This window comes from Protomyctophum bolini, assembly GCF_963924005.1.
Source record: "Protomyctophum bolini genome assembly, chromosome: 1".
NCBI lineage: Eukaryota > Metazoa > Chordata > Actinopteri > Myctophiformes > Myctophidae > Protomyctophum > Protomyctophum bolini.
The window spans coordinates 2,864,284-2,889,461 of record NC_137862.1 but is presented as its reverse complement, the minus strand read 5'-3'; the positions used below and the strand labels follow the sequence as shown (position 1 = coordinate 2,889,461).

At 41.3% G+C, this 25,178-nt stretch overlaps 1 protein-coding gene across 1 annotated transcript in view; it reads right to left on the bottom strand.

Moving 5' to 3' along the window:
- The window catches only part of gpc6a (glypican 6a), a 234,772-nt gene that overhangs the window by 138,199 nt on the left and 71,395 nt on the right, over positions 1–25,178 (bottom strand). The window contains exon 2 of the mRNA XM_080781315.1: positions 14,149–14,307. Coding sequence (XP_080637441.1) covers positions 14,149–14,307 — 159 coding nt within the window. The remainder of the gene's footprint in view (positions 1–14,148; positions 14,308–25,178) is intronic.

Genomic DNA, 25,178 nt, shown 5'->3' with positions numbered 1-25,178 from the left:
TGATAAATGCGAGAGTATTTATTGGGTGTACACTGTAAATCCCTGGAACATGTGACGCGTTTAAACCTAAACACCAGTGTGTAATAATAAAATGCCAAGTGTTTATTAATATTCATACAATATAGTAGAACACGAGTTCACGAGAACACCTCACGAGAACACCTATAATATGACTGACTTTGATTGTAAAACCTAAACACGTTTATGTGTTTAAAAAGTGTTACAGGGATTAAACATGTTCTTCTTTTTATAATCTAAACACTGTGAGACGTTTAAAAAGTGTTACAAAGTATGTGTTTAAAACAGTTTATAACCTAAACGCTTGGGTTTAGTGTGTAGCGTATTCTATTTACTTGCCTACATAATTGTAAACTCTACACTAAACATTAGCAGTCTCATAAGTCAAGTAAAGCAATCTCATCATTCTCATGTTCATACAGAGAATACAGAGGGAAAGGCATATACTCGGTGTAATATTCCTCAGTGCAAAACGTTGCCAGGTCCAGGTGGCACAGATAAGTAAAGTCAGCTTCTTAGCAGCGGCTTGGTGGCTCGATGTGGCTCAGCCAGTCGCTCAGCCGACACACACAATTATTGTAGTTTGTGGGAAGCTGGCAACTAAGGGACTCAGACAGGGCTCCATTTTCTTCACCGCTAAAACCCTTATATCCCTAAACTTCTTTGCCTTTTTTTTTTTCTTTTACTATTTTGCTAAACCTTTTTGAATAGTTAAAATGGCCCGTCTACAAGCTCACAATGTGTCAATGTAAAAAGGACAGGAAAGGTACCATGTTTACCCAGGGTAACTGGACTAAGGAAAGGAAAGGTACTATGTTTACCCAGGGTAACTGGACTAAGGAAAGGAAAGGTACTATGTTTACCCATGGTAACTGGACTAAGCTCAAGAACTTGTTTACAGCCAGGCCCTGCTCATAGAAACATTTCATGGTAGAGGTTCAATGCCTTGTCCAAGGGCACTTCAGCGGTGGTAATTTTAACGTGCCGGTCCGGGGATACGAACTATAGCGACCTTCACGATATAAAGACCGCTCCGCAAACCGCTCGGCCACCGCTGCCAGACTACTGTAAATGTAGATTGGCTATAGTTGAACTATTCAGTCTTTGTTACGTCACTAGTAGTGACTGATAAAAGGCCTACATGTCGATCATTATTATATGTATTGCTTCAGTGTGCTGTAGTAGAGAGGTATAATAATCTATTTCATATATGTGATGATTAGATTGGAAATACAATTTAATAATGTAATGATACATGTCTTTAATACAATCCATTATAACACATTTATGCTACTGAAGAGAAGAGAAGAGAAAATTAATTAATAAAAAACTATTAATTTACATTAAGACTTGGGGTCTATGACGAAAGCCACGGCAAAGCCTCATTACTTCTTGTCTCTTTAGTTAATCCATTCTGAACGGGAACCTCTTTTGGTGTTAGCATTATGTTATGCTTTAGCTATTGAAAAATAGCAGATCTACAAGCTCATAGCGTGCCACCGAGTGGCGCGCTACGAGCTTGTAGGTCTGCTATTTTTGAAGAATCGTGAAAAGTGACGTGAAAGTGTTTGAGAACGACTGACATAGAAAAACTGCTTCTTTAAGAAAACTGTCAGGATGTATAAGACATTTTTAGAATCTGATCTCAGGTCAGAATGGGTTAATTGCGTTGATAAAAAGCTACTGTACAGTCTCCTCAAAGCTCTGTAAAACTTCTGCCACGCCGTTACGGAAGTCTAGAGAGACTTTGAGGACTAAATTAGCAAAGTAACAGGAAACCAAAGCAATTTGCTCTCTCCATGTACAATGGTTCCTCCCGTTGAATAGAAATGAAGAAATTGCCGGCACACACCATTTACAGTTCCTGAGGCAACCATGTCACAGAATAAGCTCTATCAGTGGTACACTCTAACCATGTCACAGAATAAGCCTGTCTGGTTTCAACCTGGCTCTATCAGTGGTACTCTCTGCAGGAAGGAAGGCTTTCTGGCAGGCCAGGGTTTGGTTTGTCAGAGCGATCCATCAAGAGGAGCTTTGCCCGGGCCTTAAAGAGAGGATGTCGAGGTTCAAAGAGGAGGAAATCTAGCTATCTTATAGGTCACATGATGAGTCTTAACTAAGCACCTGCCGTGTGACACTTGCATCAGAAACTTTTGATGTGAAAGGAGAAAAGAAAAGTGATTAAAAAAGTACGACATTGTATACAAGTGCCTTGTATATAGAGTGCCTTAATAACATATTATGCCAACAACAAAGAGACCAGGTTGAAAGTGGTTAAGGCACACTATTCTAAAATACATCAGTTTTCTCATTCATAAACGGCTTACTGATTGGTGAACTCAACTCAACACATTCTCAATCACAACTTGTCACATAATATGGATACTTGGTCAGGATCAGGGTGTCACTTTTAAACAATCTTTATAGCTAGCTACTGCATATTAATATATCCAAAGCAGACTCTGTGAATTGGTCTTTTGAACCGGGCGTAACTGAGGAACACTTTTCAGAGGAAGAGTGTCGGACATATTATTATATTAACTGCATTTCCTGGGAGGTAATTTTAGGTCACAGTGGGTTTGAGGTGTTAGATTTCTTTTTGACGACGCACAAGGATGAGATTTAAATTTGCTCTTGGGAGAAAGAAATTACGTTTGCGGTTGTTTTACAACGACACGGTGGAAATGACCAGCACGTCGTCGTGCTGAGCACTGCATAGTGCACTGCTCTCAGTTAACCCATTCTGACCTGAGATCAGATTCATACGAGGTTTCCACTGGACACACACTGGTCTGATTAACCCATTCTGACCTGAGATCAGATTAAAAAAAATGTCAGTCGTTCTTCGATTTTTCAAAAATAGCAGACCTACAAGCTCGTAGCGCGCCACTCGGTGGCGCGCTATGAGCTTGTAGATCTGCTATTTTTCAATAGCTAAAGCGTAACATGATGCTAACACCAACATGGGTTCCCGTTCAGAATGGGTTAAATGAAACGCCATCATTTGACTGGACATAATTGAATCAACCTGCAACGCACCTAATCAGATCGTTCAACCTAATTCTCGCCAATTCTCCCTTCTCCAGCTCACCCATTGTGGGTGCTGGACACCCCCCCTGACCAACGATGTATAGTCAACTTCCTAGAATACGGTTTATAAATTAATTACATGCAGACAATTTTTTTTTTTATCCCACGATTTTGTAACCCATTTTTCACCCCTGTGTCAATCATCTACTGTGATCCTGGGCTCTACACACCCTCCACCAACCTAGTCCCCATATATGGGGGACAAGGGGAGAGCAACGGACTTGAACGCATGCTTCCTTCATGCCTGAGTGTCCAAGTTGCTCCTTTACACCTGACAGGGGGGGGGAGTTTCCCTGGTTGGACGTATAGCGCGTGGAAGGAACACGTTATTCCAACCAGTTCCTTTCATGCAGACAATGTTTAAGACAGAGGAAGTGCATAGGAAGGAGACCCCTGGAACGTCTCGGAATACCCCAGGAGGAGGAAGTCACTATAATGTTGCTCTGGAGAGGGAAGTCTGTTGGAGCTCCCTGGTGGAGCTGTTGCCCCCGCGACCCGAGTACGGATAAGCGGTTGAAGATGGATGGAGGAAGTGAATAGGCTGAACACTGGTTCAGCTGAGGACGAGTTCTTGCAGAGTCATCATGAGATCATGGTGAGATTTCGGCTCAAACTATTTGCCTCTCACTGCAGTTCCACCGAAAGTGGTGGTAGAAAAACGGCTAGGTTATCTCTATGACCTGTGGAGATAATGTCACATGGCCAGACAGAGGTCTGCCGACACACAGGATTACTGCGAGATAACAATCTGGCCATCAACACCGCAAAGAGCGTGAATTTACTCACTTAACCCATTTTGGACTGAGGCCGATTTAAAAAAAAAAAGGCTTCTAAATCCTAACATTTTTCTGAAAACCCCATGTTTCTATGTCAGTTGGTGCTCAACCTTTTTCATGTCAAGGACCCCCAGAATTATCTCTATTGGGCCACGGACCCCCCCCCATCTCAAAATATGTCGTTCCAGGGACCCCCCCCCCCCCCCAGAAGCAAATATTTTAGTTCAAAATGTTCGCTCTGAAATATATATATATTCAATGATTTGCACCACATTTTAAGGATTTTTCAAAAATATTTTTTAGCTATTTATAGCTATTGAAAAATAGCAGATCTACAAGCTCATAGCGCCTCACCGAGTGGCGCGCTACATGAGCTTGTAGGTCTGCTATTTTTCAATAGCTAAATTAGAACAATTAATGTTTAAAACAACAAAAAGGGGTTCTCGCCAAAAATGGATTAAAATGTAGCTGCTGCTGCCTGCACTCGACTGTGAGGAGCAACTCTCACAACTTCATTGATTAACCCATTCTGACCTGAGATCAGATTCTAAAAATGTCTTCTACATCCTGACAGTTTTCTGAAAAAGCTATGTCTTTTTCTTTCTTTTTTTATATATATTTTTTATCCCACGATTTTGTATCCCATTTTTCACCCCTGTGTCAATCATCTAATGTGATCCTGGGCTCTACACACCCTCCACCAACCTAGTCCCCATATATGGGGGACAAGGGGAGAGCAACCTAGTCCCCATATATGGGGGACAAGGGGAGACCAACCTAGTCCCCATATATGGGGGACAAGGGGAGACCAACCTAGTCCCCATATATGGGGGACAAGGGGAGACCAACCTAGTCCCCATATATGGGGGACAAGGGGAGAGCAACGGACTTGAACTCATGCTTCCTTCATGCCTGAGTGTCCAAGTTGCTCCTTTACACCTGACAGGGGGGAGTTTCCCTGGTTGGACGTATAGCGCGTGGAAGGAACACGTTATTCCAACCAGTTCCTTTCCCCTCCATCAGGCGCCCCGGCTGGCCAGGGGGAGGCAGTATAGAGACCAGTTCCTTTCCCCTCCATCAGGCGCCCCGGCTGGCCAGGGGGAGGCAGTATAGAGACCAGTTCCTTTCCCCTCCATCAGGCGCCCCGGCTGGCCAGGGGGAGGCAGTTTAGAGACCAGGATTACCAGAACCCATATCTCTATAAATGAACCCAATTAAAGCATCTGTGGAAAAATCATGAAAATATTGACAAAACAATTAGTTTATTTTTCTCCAATGGAGACTCTGTGACGGGCCTTAATCCAACGTGGCAGAAAGACGATTTCAGTGAGTCGGTTAAGAGGGTCTGCTCTGTTACCCTGCCATGTTCTAACCCATTTAGACCGGACGTCGATTCTACAAAAATGTCTTCTAAATCACGACAGTTTCCAGGAAACCCCATTTTTCTATATCAGTGGTTCTCAAACAATTTCATGTCAAGGACCTCCAAGAATATATGATATTGGCCGCCGACCCCCATCTGAAAATATGTTGTTCCAGGGACCCCCCAAGAAGCAAAGATTTGAGTTAAAAACGTTCGCTCTGAAAGAAACAATTTTCAAAGATTTGCACCACATTTTCACGACTTTTAAAAAATGCTATTTCTCAATAGCTAAAGTATAACATATAATGCTTTAAAACACCAACAGGGGTTCCCGCCCCAAAATGGGCTAATCTAGTATCAGTTATCAATCAGGAATTAATTAATTAATTCATTATTGTGTCATTATTAGACATTACTGTAGATACAGTATCTACTGGATAGGAAGGAAAGGAATACCATGACATTTAAGATGATAAATGTGGTGTTCTTTTATACAATGAATTGTATATTCTCAAAGCTACAGTAAGTTATAGTAACAACATGTACTGTATACACACACACACACACACACACACACACACCGACGGAATTACAGTAGGAAGTCTAATATAACGTAGTTAAAATCACAGTAGTGTGCTCATTATTAATGTAATCCAATGCCGCGCTGACATTCAGTTCCAACGGAAGTATGCATGAATAAATAACCTTTGTTTTAGTGCTCCCGTGTCATCCTAACCCATTCTGGGCGGGAACCCCTTTATGGTGTTATATAGCATTATGCTATGCTTTAAAGCTATTGAAAAATAGCAGATCTACAAGCTCGTAGCGCGCCACCGAGTGGCGCGCTACGAGCTTGTAGATCTGCTATTTTTTGAAAAATCGAAGAACGACTGACATAGAAACATAGCTTTTTTTTTCCAGAAAACTGTCATTTTCAAACAGACATTTGTGACCGAATTTGATCGAGAGACTGCCATTGGATTTTTTTCCTTTTCATTTTTTTCATGTCATGTGAAAGCAGGGAATCATATAGCTTCAAATTGACATATAAGTTGTTCAGTTTGACCCACCAGTTTTGGAGATATGGCTCATAGAAAAATGTCTTTGCAGGAGTAGTGGAAAAAAAGACCAAGCAGAATCTGATCTCAGGTCAGAATGGGCTAAGTCAATGTCACGCAGACAGTAATTCTCTGTGGACACAGAGAGAGAGAGGGAGAGGCGACGGGGTTGGTTTGTCCACGCAGCACACTGTGGCAGCACGGCCAGGCCGGTGGAAAGCCTCCATCATCTGGGGCTCTGCTGTGGCTGCACCTCTGTGTCATTTCCTCTCTCTACGCTATAGATGGATGGCTCTGTGTGGCCTGGAAACTGTTAACCCATTCTGACCTGAGATCAGATTCTAAAAAATGTCTTCTATACATCCTGACACTTTTCATTCTGAACTGAGATGAGATTCTAAAAAAAAAAAATCTATGTCCAGTCGTTCTTCGATTTTTCAAAAATAGCAGACCTGCTATTTTTCAATAGCTAAAGCATAACATAATGCTATAACACCAAAAGGGGTTCCGGCCCAAAATGGGTTAACTCGGTCCCACTGGTGACTTTCAAGGAGAGGCTGCAACAGAACAGAACAACTCTCTCCAGGAACGGAGCCAACGGAGCCAGCACACCAACCAACAGGGTGTTGCGGCCGACCGGGGTGCTTCAAGTGCACTGCAGCAAGTTCATTCCTATACTTGTTTAATTTATTACATTTTCTTGTTTCGTGCGTGTGCGTGTGTGTGTGACTGTGTGTGTGTGTGTGTGTGTGTGTGTGTGTGACTGTGTGTGTGTGTGTGTGTGTGTGTGTGTGTGCGTGCGTGCGTGCGTGTCAGCTATTGAAACACATACAGAGGATATAATTCAGTTTACTGAGAATCCCAGCCCCGAGATATTAACCCATTGACACCGGAGATCAGATTCTAAAAAAAGTCTTCTAAATCCTGACAGTTTTCTGAAATACCTCATGTTTCTGTATCAGTGGTTCTCAATATTTCATGTCAAGGAGTCAAAAAATTATATGTAATTGGCCTCCGACCCCCATCTGAAAATATGTTTTTCCAGGAACCCCTCAGAAGCAAAGATTTGAGTTAAAAACGTTCGCTCTGAAAGAATATATATTCAAAGATGTGTGCCGCATTTTCACGATTTTTCAAAAATAGCAGACCTACAAGCTCATAGCGCGCCACTCGGTGGCGCGCTGTGAGCTTGCAGATCTGCTATTTTTCCAATAGCCAAAAGTGTAACATGATGCTTTAAAACACCAAAAGGGCTTCTCGTACAGAATGGATTAAGTTAGCTCAGGCCACAGCTGAGATCTGGCTCTCTATTGATACAGATGAAAAATGTGACCCTCTTTTGCAAAAGACAATGATGATAATGACGATAATAAGCTTCCTGTGCAGAGCTTTGTTGTCTGATTGCGTGCATCACTCAGAGACGACCCCCAACGTGATGGCAGGAATATTATAAGGTTGGCATAATGTCTAATGCATCGTTAATTGAGGATGTGAAGAGATAACTAATGACCGTATCATATATCCAGGCATGCAAATTGCAGTGCAGGCAGGGTCTACTCTGGAAAATGTAAGTGCTTCTTGTGCATAATTAAATTGGGCCCCATTTGCAATCAACTTGAACAATTTACAAAAAATAATAATAAAATATTATACACAGTAATGTCTTGTGTATAATATGACAAATAAATACTTCTTTCAAAAAGGTCACAAGATAAAAGCTATATAACTGGGTTAACCCATTCTGAACGGGAACCCATTTTGGTGTTAGCATCATGTTATGCTTTAGCTATTGAAAAATAGCAGATCTACAAGCTCGTAGCGCGCCACCGAGTGGCGCGCTACGAGCTTGTAGGTCTGCTATTTTTGAAAAATCGAAGAACGACTGACATTTTTAGAATCTGATCTCAGGTCAGAATGGGTTCATCAGACCAGTGTGTGTCCAGTGGAAACCTCGTATGAATCTGATCTCAGGTCAGAATGGGTTAATGAGCCTGTTGTCTTAGCAATAGGGTTAATGAGAATAGCGTATTAGCAACAGAACGGTGGCTATAGTATCATGCAGAGAAAAATACACAGGAGTACAGTACATTGTGCTCGGCAACATAATTACAAACCAACCGTAATAGGTTTGTGCACAACATGACAACAATCTCTACCACTTATTCTCTGCTAGACAACGACATTGCCTAGATAGAACATAAAAGAGGGTAAAAAAAAGCCTGGTCGAACGATCCAGGAAATGTGACATTATAGGAGTGGGAGTTCAGTAAACCACACGCTGTTTTACCGCGACTAACTAAGACTATACATTTCCTGTCAATAGTAACCAGTGTAAAAGGGAACTGAAGGAAAAGGAACTGAGTGTTTTTTCTTTATTTTATTTTTTATTATTTAAAAAAGAATGTCTAATTTACTTAATTCAATGTTGGAAGTTTGAGAGCAAGAGTGTCTGTCCTGTTGTCTGTTTTGTTTGTCTGTTCACACTTGTCATTGTTTAACTGTTTTTTGTTTTTTCATGTTTATCACACTTATGTCTTTTTATTATACTGTATGTGGAACATTTACATTGCCTGTTATTTTTTTCATTTTTATTTAACTGAATTACTTAAAATTGTCTAATCTGAAATTGTCGAACAAAAATGCCTAATAAAAACAGTATTAAAAAAAAAATAGTAACCAGTGTAAAATATGAAAGTGGAACTGTGCTCTACACTCCACAGCTCCACAGGGACCCTTCAACATGTGATACCAATTTGTCGGTGATTTGATGTTGCGTTCATGATATAATATGGCATACCGTATTTTGTAAAAAATAAATTAAAACAAATCACCTCCTATACTTATGGAATATGAAATTCATGTACCAATAATATGAATTTTTGGACTAAATCTGAGTAGTAGAAAAAAAGGGTTTTTTGTTTTGTTTTTTAATGCTAAATTGCTGTGTCCGTGATGACTTGTGATCAAGAGTGTCAAAGTGCTAACATTTCAAGTGTCTGTAAAGAGAAAGTATAACCCATTTTAGGCCTGACGTCGAAATGTAAGAAAATGTCTTCTGACAGTTTTCTGAAATACCTCATGTTTCTGTATCAGTGGTTCTCAATATTTCATGTCAAGGACCTAAAAAATTGGCTGCCAACCCCATCTGAAAATATGTTGTTCCATGGTCTCCCCAGAAGTAAAGATTACAGTTAAAAACGTTGGCTCTGAAAGAATATATAATCAAAGATTTGCGCCACATTTTCACAATTTTTCAAAAAATAGCAGACCTATACAAGCTCATAGCGCGCCACTTGGTGGCGCGCTACGAGCTTGTAGATCTGCTATTTTTCAATAGCTAAATTATAACAATGTTTAAAACACCAAAAGTGGTTCCACGACCCAGAATGGGTTAAGATGGCAAATAAGGAATCTATTGAGAGCAGAATACCCCATGATTGAAGTACAGTACACAAGACATAATGTATAATTATAGACAAATTTGCAAGCTTGTGTAACAAGCTATAGTAAATGGCCAATAGGCACTTTAAATTGAGTTTTGCTTTGCTTTCAAGCAAAGTAAATTATTATTTCAGATAAGGGGAGAGACATGCATTAATTATGTGTAATTCTAAAAACTGAAGTAGTGTCTTTCTTATAGCCTTTGCCTTGTTTGCTGTTCCACTGTTTTGTAAGTCAGCCGTCAGAGCAAAGAGTTGAGGAGAAATTGGGGGCAGAGGTTTTATGTGTCCTGGTTCCTCGTCTTAGCTCTGATCTTCTGTAAATAAGGAGGATGCTACATTACTTGTGGTATATTTATTACAGCTCTGGATGTACAGTACAGCAGGGACACAGAAGTTTGGAGCGCATCTCCGCTCAACTAGCCCATTCTGGACGGGAACACGTTTTGGTGTTTTAACTATTAAAGCATTAGGTTATATACTTGAGCTATTGAAAAAATAGCAGATCTACAAGCTCATAGCGCACCACCGAGTGGTGCGCTACGAGCTTGTAGGTCTGCTATTTTTTTGAAAATTCGTAAAAATTGCAGCACAAATCTTTGAATATATATTCTTTCAGAGCGAACGTTTTTATTTTATTTCGACGTCAGGGTTCTAAATGGGCTAGGGCATGAGGATCAAAGAAAGTCAGTCAACCCAGACTTAGCTCAAACCCAGACTTTACTCAACCAACCACACCCGCTAATCTCTACTGCCCCCTGGGATCTGGGAGAAGAACACAGAGGCACAGACACAAACCTAGTTATTTTAACCCATTCTGACCTGAGATCAGATTCTATAAAATATCTTCTACATCCGGGCAGTTTTCTGAAAAAGCTATGTTTCTATGTCAGTCGTTCTTCGATTTTTCAAAAATAGCAGACCTACAAGCTCGTAGCGCGCCACTCGGTGGCGTGCTGTGAGCTTGTAGATCTGCTATTTTTCAATAGCTAAAAGTATAACATAGTGCTTAGTTAAAACACCAAAAGAGGATCCCGCCCAGAATGGGTTAATGAACATCTAAGAAAGAGGTCTTCTTTGTCCAATTTGCCACAACAACATTTTGACTTCATGTGATGCATTGTTACAGTATAGTGTAACTGTATATATTACCCTTGTAATGTAATGTCACACACACACACACACACACACACACAACACACAACACACTACACACACACACACACACACACACACACACACACACACACACACACACACACACACACACACACACACACACACACACACACACACACACACACACACACACACACACACACACACACACACACACACACACACACACACCACACTATGACATCAATCCAAATGTCTCAATGCATGGCAACATAATGTGACTTTTACATCGCCATTATGATGATGATTATTATTATTAGTTTTATATTATATTAAGAGTTGCTATTGATGTTTTTGTAAAATACCAGTTGAGATTTCAGTAGAACAGCTCTAAAAGGTAACGGTGCACACAATGCATTGGGAGGTCACTCATCCCAGACAGATTATTCAAAATGTGCTTTTAAGCAAAGAGCCCTGCATGGCAGCTGCATGGACACAGTTTATACTTTAGGGGAAAATGTGCACTTTTTACTGAGTTATTGGCCACCTTTTATGGATCAGCCACTGTTGTAATTAATCTGTTTTCATCAGATGTGCAGTCAGTGCTCCACATCATTCAATCCATCTTCATTTCCCACTGCCGCACACACACGCACACACACACACACACACACACGCACACGCACACGCACACGCACACGCACACACAGGAATTACAGTAGGAAATCTATGTAAAAAAAGGAAAGGAAAGGTACCATGTTTACCCTGCAGGGTAACTGGACTAAGCTCAAGAACTTGTTTACAGCCAGGCCCTGCTCATAGAACATTTCATGGTAGGGGTTCAATGCCTTGCTCAAGGGCACTTCAGCGGTGGTAATTTTAACGTGCTGGTCCGGGGATACGAACTATAGCGACCTTCACGATATCAAGACCGCTCCGCAAACCGTTGGGCCACCGCTGCCCCTAATGTACACACTGTGAACATTATTTTTTGTATATTATGATGAAAATAATACTGAATATCACCTGTTGCCCCAAAACAGATGGATTCCTGAATGAGCATTGTGAGAATCTAACTAAGTGTAACTATAAGCTTAATTTTACAGTATACTCTGTTGACCAAAAATTGTCGATAATATACTGTACAATCTCATGATGAAAACGAATAAATCGCGCTTTAAGTTACAGTAAGGTTACACTTCAGCTTTAAGTTACAGTAAGGTTACACTTCAGTTACAGTAAGGTTACACTTCAGCTGTTGATTTTACAGTAAGGTTACACTTCAGCTGTTGATTTATTTTGCTCTACATCTGCTGGACTGGAATGAGATCGGGCTCTCTAAGTGTCTACGGGAAATGTGGGAAAAAGATAGGGAGAATAAATCCATGGTGGCACCTTCAAGACATCCCGAAGACTTAACCCATTCTGACCCGAGATCAGATTCATACGAGGTTTCCACTGGACACACAATGGTCTGATTAACCCATTCTGATCAGATTCTAAAAAATGTCAGTTGCTCTTCGATTTTTCAAAAATAGCAGACCTACAAGCTCGTAGCGCGCCACTCGGTGGCGCGCTACGAGCTTGTAGATCTGCTATTTTTCAATAGCTAAAGCACGACATGACGCTAACACCAAGATGGGTTCCCGTTCAGAATGGGTTAACGCTATATCGTCAAAGAGTCACTCTCGCTAGCTTCAGGGATTATTAAATAATGCATCAAAACCCCCACAGGGCCTCCAGGGAATGGTGTCAGTAATCAGAAAGAAGAGTTAGGCATGTCTTAACCCATTCTGACCGGGAACCCGTTTTGGTGTTCAGCATCATGTTATGCTTTAGCTATTGAAAAATAGCAGATCTACAAGCTCATAGCGCGCCACCGAGTGGCGCGCTACGAGCTTGTAGGTCTGCTATTTTTGAAAAATCAAAGAACGACTGACATTTTTTTTAATCTGATCTCAGGTCAGAATGGGTTAATCAGACCAGTGTGTGTCCAGTGGAAACCTCGTATGAATCTGATCTCAGGTCAGAATGGGTTAATAGGGTCCCCTATAAATAAACCCGGGGACTGAAATGAGGCCGTGTGAAGTGGATGAAGGACGTAGGATTCAAAACCCCGCAAGGTGGAGAGCTCTGGAAGCCTGAGGGATGGATGGCTATTGGGGGGGATGTTCAGTTGACGACCATGTTGGTGTTCTGGGACTTTGATCATTAATAAAATATATACAGTATAGCATATCAAATATTTTTCAAACATGCATGTTAGTTTCTAGATGTTATGAGGACAGGCTGGGATGGCTTAGGGTCGACGACAGAGTACAGCATCTTGCAATGGGTCTGGTCCACAAGATTCGATACACCACCAAGATACCCATGTACCTGTCTAAATACTTCCTTAATGTAAACGAAGTCCACACCCACAACACCAGAGGGAGTGCAACAAACCATGTACAACCCAGATTCGGCACAAACAAGGGACTACATTTATTTTCGCTCCTATGCCACCAAAATGTGGAACGCCCTACCAACAGTCATTAAGACATGTGAATACCCTTGACTCCTTCAAAACCGCTCTCAAAGGGCACCTACGGACGGCTGCAATTCGAATGTTCAGATGACCATGTTGGTGTTCTGGGACTTTGATCATTGTATAAAATATATACAGTAGCATATCAAATATTTTTCAAACATGCATGTTAGTTTCTACATGTTATGAGTGTGGCAGACCTGTATCCCGAGAGAAGACAGACTATATGCACCCACTGCACACAAAATTAAGTGGAAACCGAGCTACACTTCCTAACCATCTGTCCATTGTACCAAGACATCAGAGACACACACTTCCCACAGATTACAACCACACACAGAGATTTTGAAAACATGACCATGAAAAACTCCCATATCTGCTGGGCGAAGTACAACAATGTGCAAAACACAGCAGCAAGATTTGTGAGTTGCTGTGATAGGAGAAGGATATCAAATGGAACACAACCACCCTAAAGACTAATAATTGTGTATATTCCTGCACTATACCTGCATCGAGTGATCTTGGTACATAGAAGTTGATCTATTGAAGATTCTGACCTTCAAATGTACATAATTTTTGTTTCGATTGTATTGCTGTATTGTTCCTTCTGCTTTGGCAATGTAAACGTATGTTTTCTCATGCCAATAAAGCCCTTTGAATTGAATTGAATTGACAGTGATGATAAGTGATGATTTCATCCAGTTGTTATGGATAAACGTTAAGTTATTTTTTAATGTGATTAAATAAACTCTCTTACCATCAAACTTTTTATGTCTGGAGACGAACGTGGTCCTCATGTCGTGGCTGATCTCCTCCACTAGGTTCTCAAACTCCAGCTTGCTCTGCTGGCTGAGCGTGTCCTCCATCTCCGACGTGCAGCAGGTGTATCCCTGGGGACACACTCGCAGGTGGTCACCTGAGGGAGAGAGAGAGAGAGAGAGAGAGAGAGAGAGAGAGAGAGAGAGAGACACACAGAGAGAGGTTTATAACCAATTCCCCCTATAGGACTCGTCACTCGCCCTCGTGGGTTGCTATTCCAGTATTCCTTAACCCATTCTGAACGGGAACCCATTTTGGTGTTAGCATCATGTTATGCTTTACCTATTGAAAAATAGCAGATCTACAAGCTCATAGCGCGCCACAGAGTGGCGCGCTACGAGCTTGTAGGTCTGCTATTTTTTGAAAAATCGAAGAACGACTGACATTTTTAGAATCTGATCTCAGGTCAGAATGGGTTAATCAGACCAGTGTGTGTCCAGTGGAAACCTCGTATGAATCTGATCTCAGGTCAGAATGGGTTAACGTCTCGCAGGTTGCTACATTGGTATATTCTCATTTATAAAGCCATTCTTGGTAACCTCCCACGTTACTGTACATTGGTTCTAAATTTAGAACTGGTCCAAAACTCTCTCAACCTCAGATCAAATGCTTGGTTACGCTACGTCGTAATGTCGTGCCCCCTAAACTAAATCTGAGGCTGGGAAAAAAAAGCATTGCTTATTTCGGACCCTGGTCTTGGAATGACCTCACAGTCCAGACTCAAACTGGACCCTGGTCTTGGAATTACCTCACAGTCCAGACTCAAACTGGACCCTGGTCTTGGAATGACCTCACAGTCCAGACTCAAACTGGACCCTGGTCTTGGAATGACCTCACAGTCCAGACTCAAACTGGACCCTGGTCTTGGAATGACCTCACAGTCCAGACTCAAACTGGACCCTGGTCTTGGAATGACCTCACAGTCCAGACTCAAACTGGACCCTGGTCTTGGAATGACCTCACAGTCCAGACTCAAACTGGACCCTGGTCTTGGAATGACCTCACAGTCCAGACTCAAACTGGCTGCTGTGATTCCCCTAGTGAGCTTTAAATGGATTGCCATCATGGGACACACTCCCCATACACTGCTCCTGCTTTGACGTATAGCAACTGTCTGCTTGCTTCTTAGTCAACTAGCAATTTCCGTTGCTTAGTTTTTATTTATTAGTCGCGTTCCCGTTCTCCCTTTAAGCTTCTTTGGTAGTATGGGTACTGTATTTATGAGCATTGTATGTCTGTCCTGTTTTATGTTGTGTATTTTTTGTTACTGGCAGAGTTCGTTGTGTCACTTCTTTTGCCTCTTGTCTTGGGCCAGTTCACACTGTGTAAAAGAGACTTCAGTCTCAATGTGGATTTTACTGGTTAAATAAATGTTTAAAAAAAAGAGAGAGAGAGAGAGATCTTTTTACATGCAATAGCAACAGAGCAGCTATAGTGCACTGCCTGCCACAGGAGTGTGCTTTTCAAAAGGCTGAGCCGAAGCGTTTGATCGAGGCTCTTCTGTGATGCTGTTCCTCCTCCCCTCGCTGAAGCTATCAAAGGCAGGCAGAGCGGAACAAATGGGGAAGGTTCACATCGTGTCAGCTCGACATGCCTGTCATGTGAAACAGAGTGTAACTGTACCAGAGCTGGGCGTGTACTGTACACGCGTGTACACGGAGTATTCCGTGTAGGGCTTTCTATAACCCGTTCTGACCCGAGATCAAATTCTAAAAAATGTTCTTCTACATCCTGACAGGTTTCTGAAAAAGCTATGTTTCTATATGTCAGTCGTTCGTATGTCAGTCGTTCGTCGCTCGTAGCGCGCCACTCGGTGGCGCGCTACGAGCTTGTAGATCTGCTATTTTTCAATAGCTATAAAGCATAACATAATGCTAACACCAAAAGGGGTTCCCGCCCAGAATGGGATAAATATGTCATTGTCAAAATAATTTAGATAATGGCAATCAGGGCTAGCTTCTGCTAACCGCTTTGAGGGCAGATGTACATTAATAAATAAAATATTATGAATATTATTACCATGAGCTCATATGGAACGTGATAACTGACGACAACATTATACATAAACCTATAGTTCACTGTACTGTAGTGAGCATCAGGATGCATCCCCGGAATATTTATGAGTTATGAGCTAAGCTGACGGGGCTGCGGTGGCTCAGGAGGTATAGAGCAGGTTCCTGGTTTGATCCCCACAGCTCACCACTTGGATAATGTCTAAATACTTCCTTAATGTTAACAAAGTCCATGCACCCACAACACCAGAGGTGTTCAATATATTATTATATAATATTCAATCAATAAATAAATAGCCTATATACACCTTTTCCAAGTGTCTGTTTTCATCAGAATGACTGAATGAGTACAAAGCCATTGGCGGTCACATTATTGTTGCGTCATCAATATCGGTGAAAATAATCGGGGTTATTTTGAGACCGATCCGATACCGATACGGCATTTTTATGGGCGATATTTATGGGCGATTCCATTTCCTACAGATTATATTGTGCATGGGGGGGGGGGGGGGGGGGGGGGTGTAGGACCACTACCAGTAGACCTGTAGTTGTTTATAAACATTTGGGATTTGTTTATAAACATTTGGGATTTGTTTATAAACATTTGGGATTTGTTTATAAACATTTGGGATTTTTTTAAAAACATTTGGGATTTGTTTATAAACATGGGGGGGGGTAGGACCACTACCAGTAGACCTGTAGTTGTTTATAAACATTTGGGATTTGTTTATAAACATTTGGGATTTGTTTATAAACATTTGGGATTTGTTTATAAACATTTGGGATTTTTTTAAAAACATTTGGGATTTGTTTATAAACATGGGGGGGGGGGTAGGACCACTACCAGTAGACCTGTAGTTGTTTATAAACATTTGGGATTTGTTTATAAACATTTGGGATTTGTTTATACCACCATGTACAACCCAGATTCGGCACAAACAAGGGACTAAATTCTTTCCGCTCCTATGCCACCAAAATGTGGAACGCCCTACCAACAGTCAATGAATCCCTTGACTCCTTCAAAACCGCTCTCAAAGGGCACCTACGGACGGCTGCAATTCGAAACTGGCCCCTGTAAAATCTGAATCCCCCCCCACCCCCTTTCCCCTCACTGTATATGTATCTTTTCCCTTTTTGCTTCCTTTATGATGAATTCCTGTTCTGTTCTTTAACTATTATAGAAGTGTCTATTTGTACGTCTCTAAATGTTTTGATGAATTGAACAAGGTGGACCCTGTTGTAAACAAGTGTAATGCTTAATTGGGTCGTCCACTCACAGTTAACAGTCTTTGTATTGAGTTTGTGCTTGAAATGTACTGTAATTCTACAAACTGTTAATACATTTTTCAATCAATCAATCAATACTGTCCAAGACGAGTACCCTTGAGCAAGACACTTAATGTACAGTTTAAGTTTAAAACAAGTAACGGCATCTTCTCCAGTTAGATAAGGAACACAATATAATGTCTCCCACTAATTAAGATAAAGTGTGATTGGTAGAAAAGCCATGGGAATCAAACAAGGTGAATGCAATCAATAATCATTCATATTCATAAGGGTCCATCTCTATGTCTTCTTTCACAGGACGTAGCCTACTTTTGACATGTAATTTTGACACAAAAAGTGTCTTTAACAAATCAAAAATATGCTAGTGAATAAAAATTATAATGGTTGTATAGCTGTTTATTTTGCCAGATACGTATTGTTCACATACTGTAGTGTACACGGTCATGTTCACTGACTTATGAAAGTGGAATATATTTGCTTACATTTGGCAAAATAGCCAAAATAACTACGGTAGTAGTTTGTTATTCAGAATTTTAAACAACTGGATCTAATCCATATACAGTATGTAACCAGTGTCTCTCCAGCTTTTTATTAAACAGAAAATGCATTTTCAGGTCGGGATACCAATTTTAATCCAATCAGGATACAGATTAAACAAGTAGAATTTGTATAAGTGATCAAATAAGTCACAAAGAAAATGAGCAGACAATCTGGAACTGGAACATTATACAAAATGTATAAAATATAAATGGCTACTTTTGTTGCAAAAACCTGCTTCAATCAAATTTGATATAATACCCACTGAGAAGAAAAATGCATTAGCACAGACAGAAACCACAGATAAATACTGAGTGGCCATTGAGAGATATATATATATATATATATTTATTTATTTATTTTTATTTGTCATCTCGTGATCTCGAATAACTAATTTGTTATCTCGTGTTTTCGAATTAGTAACTCGTGCCGCCGGTCTCGATATACTATTTCGTGCTCTCGCATTTAATACTAATTCGTTATCTCGTGATCTCAAATCAAAATAATCTTACCGTCATAAATACAGCACAGAAGATGGTTGGCTGCCCTCTCCTCCCCACACTGTAAGAACTATATTGTACACAGAGACCGCCGTCATAAAAAAAACTCTGAACATTATGAAAGACACTTCCCACCCCGCTCACTCACTGTTTGAACTGCTGCCATCAGGCAGACGTACGGTACAGAGTGATCAAGTCCAAGACCAACAGACAATTCTGTAGACTTAGATAGCATTTGATACAGACTTATAGCATGTTATGTAAACAGCATAAGTGCATTGTATGTAGTCATAGCACGTCATAGTACATAATGTATATCATAGTAGTATAGATGTATAGCTTATATGTATAGTTTCATTATAGATATTCCACTGTTACTTTCTTAGCTTACACATGTTTCATGATAAATGTTTTTATGTGATGTATTCCCCATGCTTTTTGTTCTTGCTTAATGTAAGTCGCTCTGGATTAAGAGCGTCTGCTAAATGCCTAAATTGTAAATTGTAAATTGTAAATTGTACAACAGATTCAGTAACAGCTTCTATCCCACAGCGGTATAGTTGCACTCAATGCTGCTAAAAAAATGATCTGTTGCTGCGACACTTTTTAGTTTTTTCTGCTATCGTAACCCATTCTGACCTGAGATCAGATTCATACGAGGTTTCCACTGGACACACACTGGTCTGATTAACCCATTCTGACCTGAGATCAGATTCTATAAAAATGTCAGTGTCGTTCTTCGATTCTTCAAAAAAATAGCAGACCTACAAGCTCGTAGCGCGCCACTCGGTGGCGCGCTATGAGCTTGTAGATCTGCTATTTTTCAATAGCAAAAGCATTAACACGATGCTAACACCAAAACGGGTTCCCGTTCAGAATGGGTTAAGTGCAATAAGGGTTTGTTGTGAGATAAACAGCTAAAATGAGTAATTACATGTTTGTGCATTAGTGCTACAGGGGTTGTGCAATAACAAGAAGTCATGTGTGTTTTGTTTTAGCTTGTATGTTGTTTTGTGATATGATGCACTTGGTTGGCACTTTTAACCCATTTTGGTGTTGGCATCATGTTATGCTTTAGCTATTGAAAAATAGCAGATCTACAAGCTCATAGCGCGCCACCGAGTGGCGCGCTACGAGCCTGTAGGTCTGCTATTTTTGAAAAATCGAAGAACGACTGACATTTTTTTAATCTGATCTCAGGTCAGAATGGATTAATCAGACCAGTGTGTGTCCAGTGGAAACCTCGTATGAATCTGATCTCAGGTCAGAATGGGTTAATTTCGTTGTACACGTTGCAATGACAAATAAAGATCTATCCATCTAATGGCCACTCCAGAGCTCCGCAGAGAGAAACAGCCACGACTGTATAAAGGTCCCCGTCAGCCCGTTGGTTATATTATGTCACTATAGCGTGCTGAGTTGCTACTGGGGGGGTTCTTCTTGCTGACACAATGAGACTGTTTTGTAATTAAACCGTCTGCATTTTATTTTATTGACCACACATTAGTTCACGTTTTGGTGCATAAAGTCTCTGCTATACGCGTACTAGCTGAGCCTTGCTTTGTGCTGCTATGCTTGCTATGCGTTTAAATCACATCAAAGTATTTTATAACTTTTACACCATTGAGCTTTACAACCAGCATTCTTCCTCTGCTGGCACTCTGGTGTGCTCAACAAAAAAAGACAACACACACACACACACACACACACACACACACACACACACACACACACACACACACACACACACACACACACACACACACACACACACACACACACACACACACACACACACACACACACACACACACACACACACACACACACACACACACACACACACACACACACACACACACAAAAACAAGTGTCCATGAACTGGCATGATCTGTCACAAATAAACAGTTCTCTCTCACCGGCTGTCTCTCCAGCATTTATATGGCTGCACCGTTCTGCTCTGATGTTTCAGTGTGTGTGTGTGTGTGTGTGTGTTGCTCCTCTTTGGATGCACACTGCTGTTCCTCATGGAGGTTTGTGAATCCACACTTTTCCTGGGCTGTGTGTGCTCCAGTTCCTGTTGATTTCATTGGATATCATTGGTCATCTGACCAGTTTCATTGGCTTTCATTGGATCAAATCGACAGGAACTGGAGCACACACAGCCCAGGAGAAGTGTGGATTCACAAACCTCCATGAGGAACAGCAATGTGCATCCAAAGAGGAGCAACACACACACACACACACACACACACACACACACACACACACACACACACACACACACACACACACACACACACACACACACACACACACACACACACACACACACACACACACACACACACACACACACACACACACACACACACACACACACACACAATATTTGTTTCATTATGCATCTATTAATGGGTAGTGCGGTTCACATTGGTTGAGTCAGGCCTTTATATTTCAACATTTAAATTGTTGTAATGAAATATAAAACGATTTGTTACTATGCTTTTTTCAGCCCTTCGGTGATATCACTATTATTTACAACCTAATTTCCCTGCAGGGCAATAAGAGGCAAACTCAGGCCTCTTTCAGACGGCGAAGGTCTCCAGATAAAACGTCAAAGTCCAGTTGCGTTCTCATTTTTATTGACCCTTTACACGAGAACGCAGACTTTATGAAAACAATATAATTGTCTCTACTAGGTGGCGCTATAACGGGCTGCCAGATAGTCAGACCAGTCACCCACGTTACGTATACAAGAAGAAGAGCCAGCTCCCCCTTCACGCAAAACCTACCGGGGTTTTGCTTCCAGACCACGACAGGGTTGTGGCCGTCGCTCGCTGCCTGCTTTCTTTTTTTAATATATTTTTTATCCCACGATTTTGTAACCCATTTTTCACCCCTGTGTCAATCATCTAATGTGATCCTGGGCTCTACACACCCTCCACCAACCTAGTCCCCATATATGGGGGACAAGGGGAGACCAACCTAGTCCCCATATATGGGGGACAAGGGGAGACCAACCTAGTCCCCATATATGGGGGACAAGGGGAGACCAACCTAGTCCCCATATATGGGGGACAAGGGGAGAGCAACGGACTTGAACTCATGCTTCCTTCATGCCTGAGTGTCCAAGTTGCTCCTTTACACCTGACAGGGGGGAGTTTCCCTGGTTGGACGTAGCGCGTGGAAGGAACACGTTATTCCAACCAGTTCCTTTCCCCTCCATCAGGCGCGCTGCCTGCTTTCTATAACGCATCGAGGCTGACAGGCAGCCCAGAAGCGTGCAGGCAAAGCGCGCCACGGGATGGTTATATATATATATATATTTTATAATACATTAGGGCTACATAAACGCTGCTGCCGCCTATCACAAGGCATTTTATTTACATCATGGTTTTAACCCATTCTGACCGGGAACCCATTTTGGTGTTAGCATCATGTTATGCTTTAGCTATTGAAAAATAGCAGATCTACAAGCTCATAGCGCGCCACCGAGTGGCGCGATACGAGCTTGTAGGTCTGCTATTTTTGAAAAATCGAAGAACGACTGACATTTTTAGAATCTGATCTCAGGTCAGAATGAGGTTCATCAGACCAGTGTGTGTCCTAGTGGAAACCTCGTATGAATCTGATCTCAGGTCAGAATGGGTTAACATTCACCATCGCTGATGAGCAGCGCTTCGTGTAGGCGAGGAGGGAGGCTTGTTCAGGAACTCCATTATATCATAATTATACGGCTCTACATCAATGTAATAAATATGCGCTACATGTGAGCCAACGTGAGCCAACGTGAGCCATGGTGTCATAAGTTTTGCGGATTCACCGTTTTGCCCGTTTAGCACAGAGAAGGGATACAACGGCGTTCTCAAAGATTTCCACTCTGGGAGGTTGGTTTCACTTTGTTGCGTTTTCACTTCCTGAAAACACAGTTCTCGTCTAAAAAGGGACACCATGCAGCAAACGATACTTTACTTTGCCGTTTTCTATGAACACTCGTTCTCGTGTAAAAAGACCACCTTACTCACTCTGACATAATGACAGTCTCATGTTTATACTGACCTCAAATGCAGACAAATACTCATTATCAAACAACATTACAGAATGAATCATTCCAGTGGAGAATCGAGATGTGATAATAATAAATATGTATAATTACTCATCTAACAAACATTACAGAATGGAGATGTGACGGTTCTATCTCTCAGGAGCCAAAACGAAAAAATACCGTCTAATCTCGCTCAATGTGCAGACTGCACTACACCGGAGCGTTTTAACCCATTCTGACCTGAGATCAGATTCATACGAGGTTTCCACTAGGGACACACACTGGTCTGATTAAGCCATTCTGACCTGAGATCAGATTCTAAAAATGTCAGTCGTTCTTCGATTTTTCAAAAATAGCAGACCTACAAGCTCGTAGCGCGCCACTCGGTGGCGCGCTATGAGCTTGTAGATCTGCTGTTTTTCAATAGCTAAAGCATAACATGATGCTAAACACCAAAATGGGTTCCCGTTCAGAATGGGTTAATTGGAATGGACTCTGATCGCTGCATGTGAGCCACACAGGAAAATCCTCAGTGTGTTCAATAAATAAATAAATGGGTAAATGAACACTTAGAATGTTTCAATGTTACTGTGTGGGAACAAAGTTTTAATGGAGTCTAAAGTTTTAAATTGTATGCATGCCAGTGTTGTTTTTGGCAGCAAATTTCAATTTTAATTTATAGTCATAGTCTTTGGACTGAAACTTCATTTAGTTTTAGTCACATTTTAGTCACCTGGAAATGTCTTAGTGTTAGTCTAGTTTTAGTCGACTAAATGTCATAAGATTTTAGTCGACTAAATCTACAGGTGATTTAGTCGACTAAAATGTGTTTTGGCGGGCCTTGATGCCGTCGTAATGAGTGTTTTTACAGCCGATCTGCTATTTTCAGCATGCAACAAAGAGTAAAATGACTTCTACTGGATCTCTCGTCCACTAGTCCCTTCCTAACATTTTAGACTAGTTTTTATTTGTCGAAGAAATTGTCAGTATACGTATTTAGTCTTAGTTTTAGTCGTCATAGCTTAGTTTTCCTTTAGTTTCCAGTCAGTGGAAAAAGGTAGTCGACTAACATTTTTCGTCATTTAGTCGACGAAAACAACACTGATGCATGCCAGGCTAGCCTGCCCACCCAGGGCTTCGTTCTGAGCTGTTACAGCGCCACCATGAGGCCGAGTTGAAACATTTTACGGTGGCAGATCTTCTTGGCAAACTTTCACACCAATATTACACTGTGTTCATGATCTGTGGTATTTTGCGGTGCCCGTGATTACCTGTTCACAGACGGACAGACAGACAGACAGACTCACACGAGTGGAAACATAATCACTTTGCCTTTGGCCATTCTGGCCGGGGACCGCATTGTAAATCCGACGGCGCATTAGACCGACATGCGTCTGCATCTCCGACTAGCGCCTGCTCCCGTGCTTATTGCGGTTATGGTTAGGTTAGGGTTTGAGGTGAGGTTGTCGTTTTTCGGACCAATGACTTATAGTCGAACTAAAGTACTAGACCCATTCTGGCCTGCTGGCTGGGGCTGACTTACCCCACCCCCTTAGATAGCATTTCTGTAGACTTAGATAGCATTTGATAGAGACTTATACCATGTTTATGTAGACAGCACTATAATTGCATTGTATGTAGTCATAGCACGTCATGTGTATAGCATAGTATAGTATATATATGTATAGTTTATATGTATTGTTTCATTAAATAGATATTCCACTGTTACTTTCTTAGCTTACGCATGTTTCATGATAAATGCTTTTTATGTGATGTATTCCCATGCTTTTTTGTTCTTGCTTAATGTAAATCGCTCTGGATTAAGAGCGTCTGTTAAATGCCTAAATTGTAAATTGTATGAATGCCACTATAGTAAGTACAGTAAGTGGCTCTATGGAGGTAAAAAGCTGTAGATCTGCAGGGTTTTGAAATGTTTTTGCGTACGGTACGGTACTCGCTGGCACTCTGAATTGTTCTAAATCCTTAACCCATTCTGACCTGAGATCAGATTCATACGAGGTTTCCACTGGACACACACTGGTCTGATGAACCCATTCTGACCTGAGATCAGATTCTAAAAAATGTAAGTCGTTCTTCGATTTTTCAAAAATAGCAGACCTACAAGCTCGTAGCGCGCCACTCGGTGGCGCGCTATGAGCTTGTAGATCTGCTATTTTTCAATAGCTATAAAGCACGACATGATGCTAACACCGAAATGGGTTCCCGACCAAAATGGGTTAATCAGTCCTCAGAGAGGCAGATTTACCATGCAATGGTAATGAGAAGAACAGTTCAATGCAAACCCACCACAGTCCCCTGTGTACTGTACTGACTGTACCACATGCTGTAGCCACCATGACCAGAAGCCTCCAGACATGAAAGTATATGAAGCAAAGTATTGCATCAGATTTCTGTTTTTTTTTTTTTTAAGTATAGCACTTTAGAGACTAGCTGACATTTTGCAATCTTGAAACAAAGCCTATATTTCACCACCCATTATATAGGCCATGGGCCGAGTCCCTCCATCTGCTTTAGTTTTTGCTCGAACCCCTGGGGGGATTTTCTTTTGTAATGTGAAATTAAT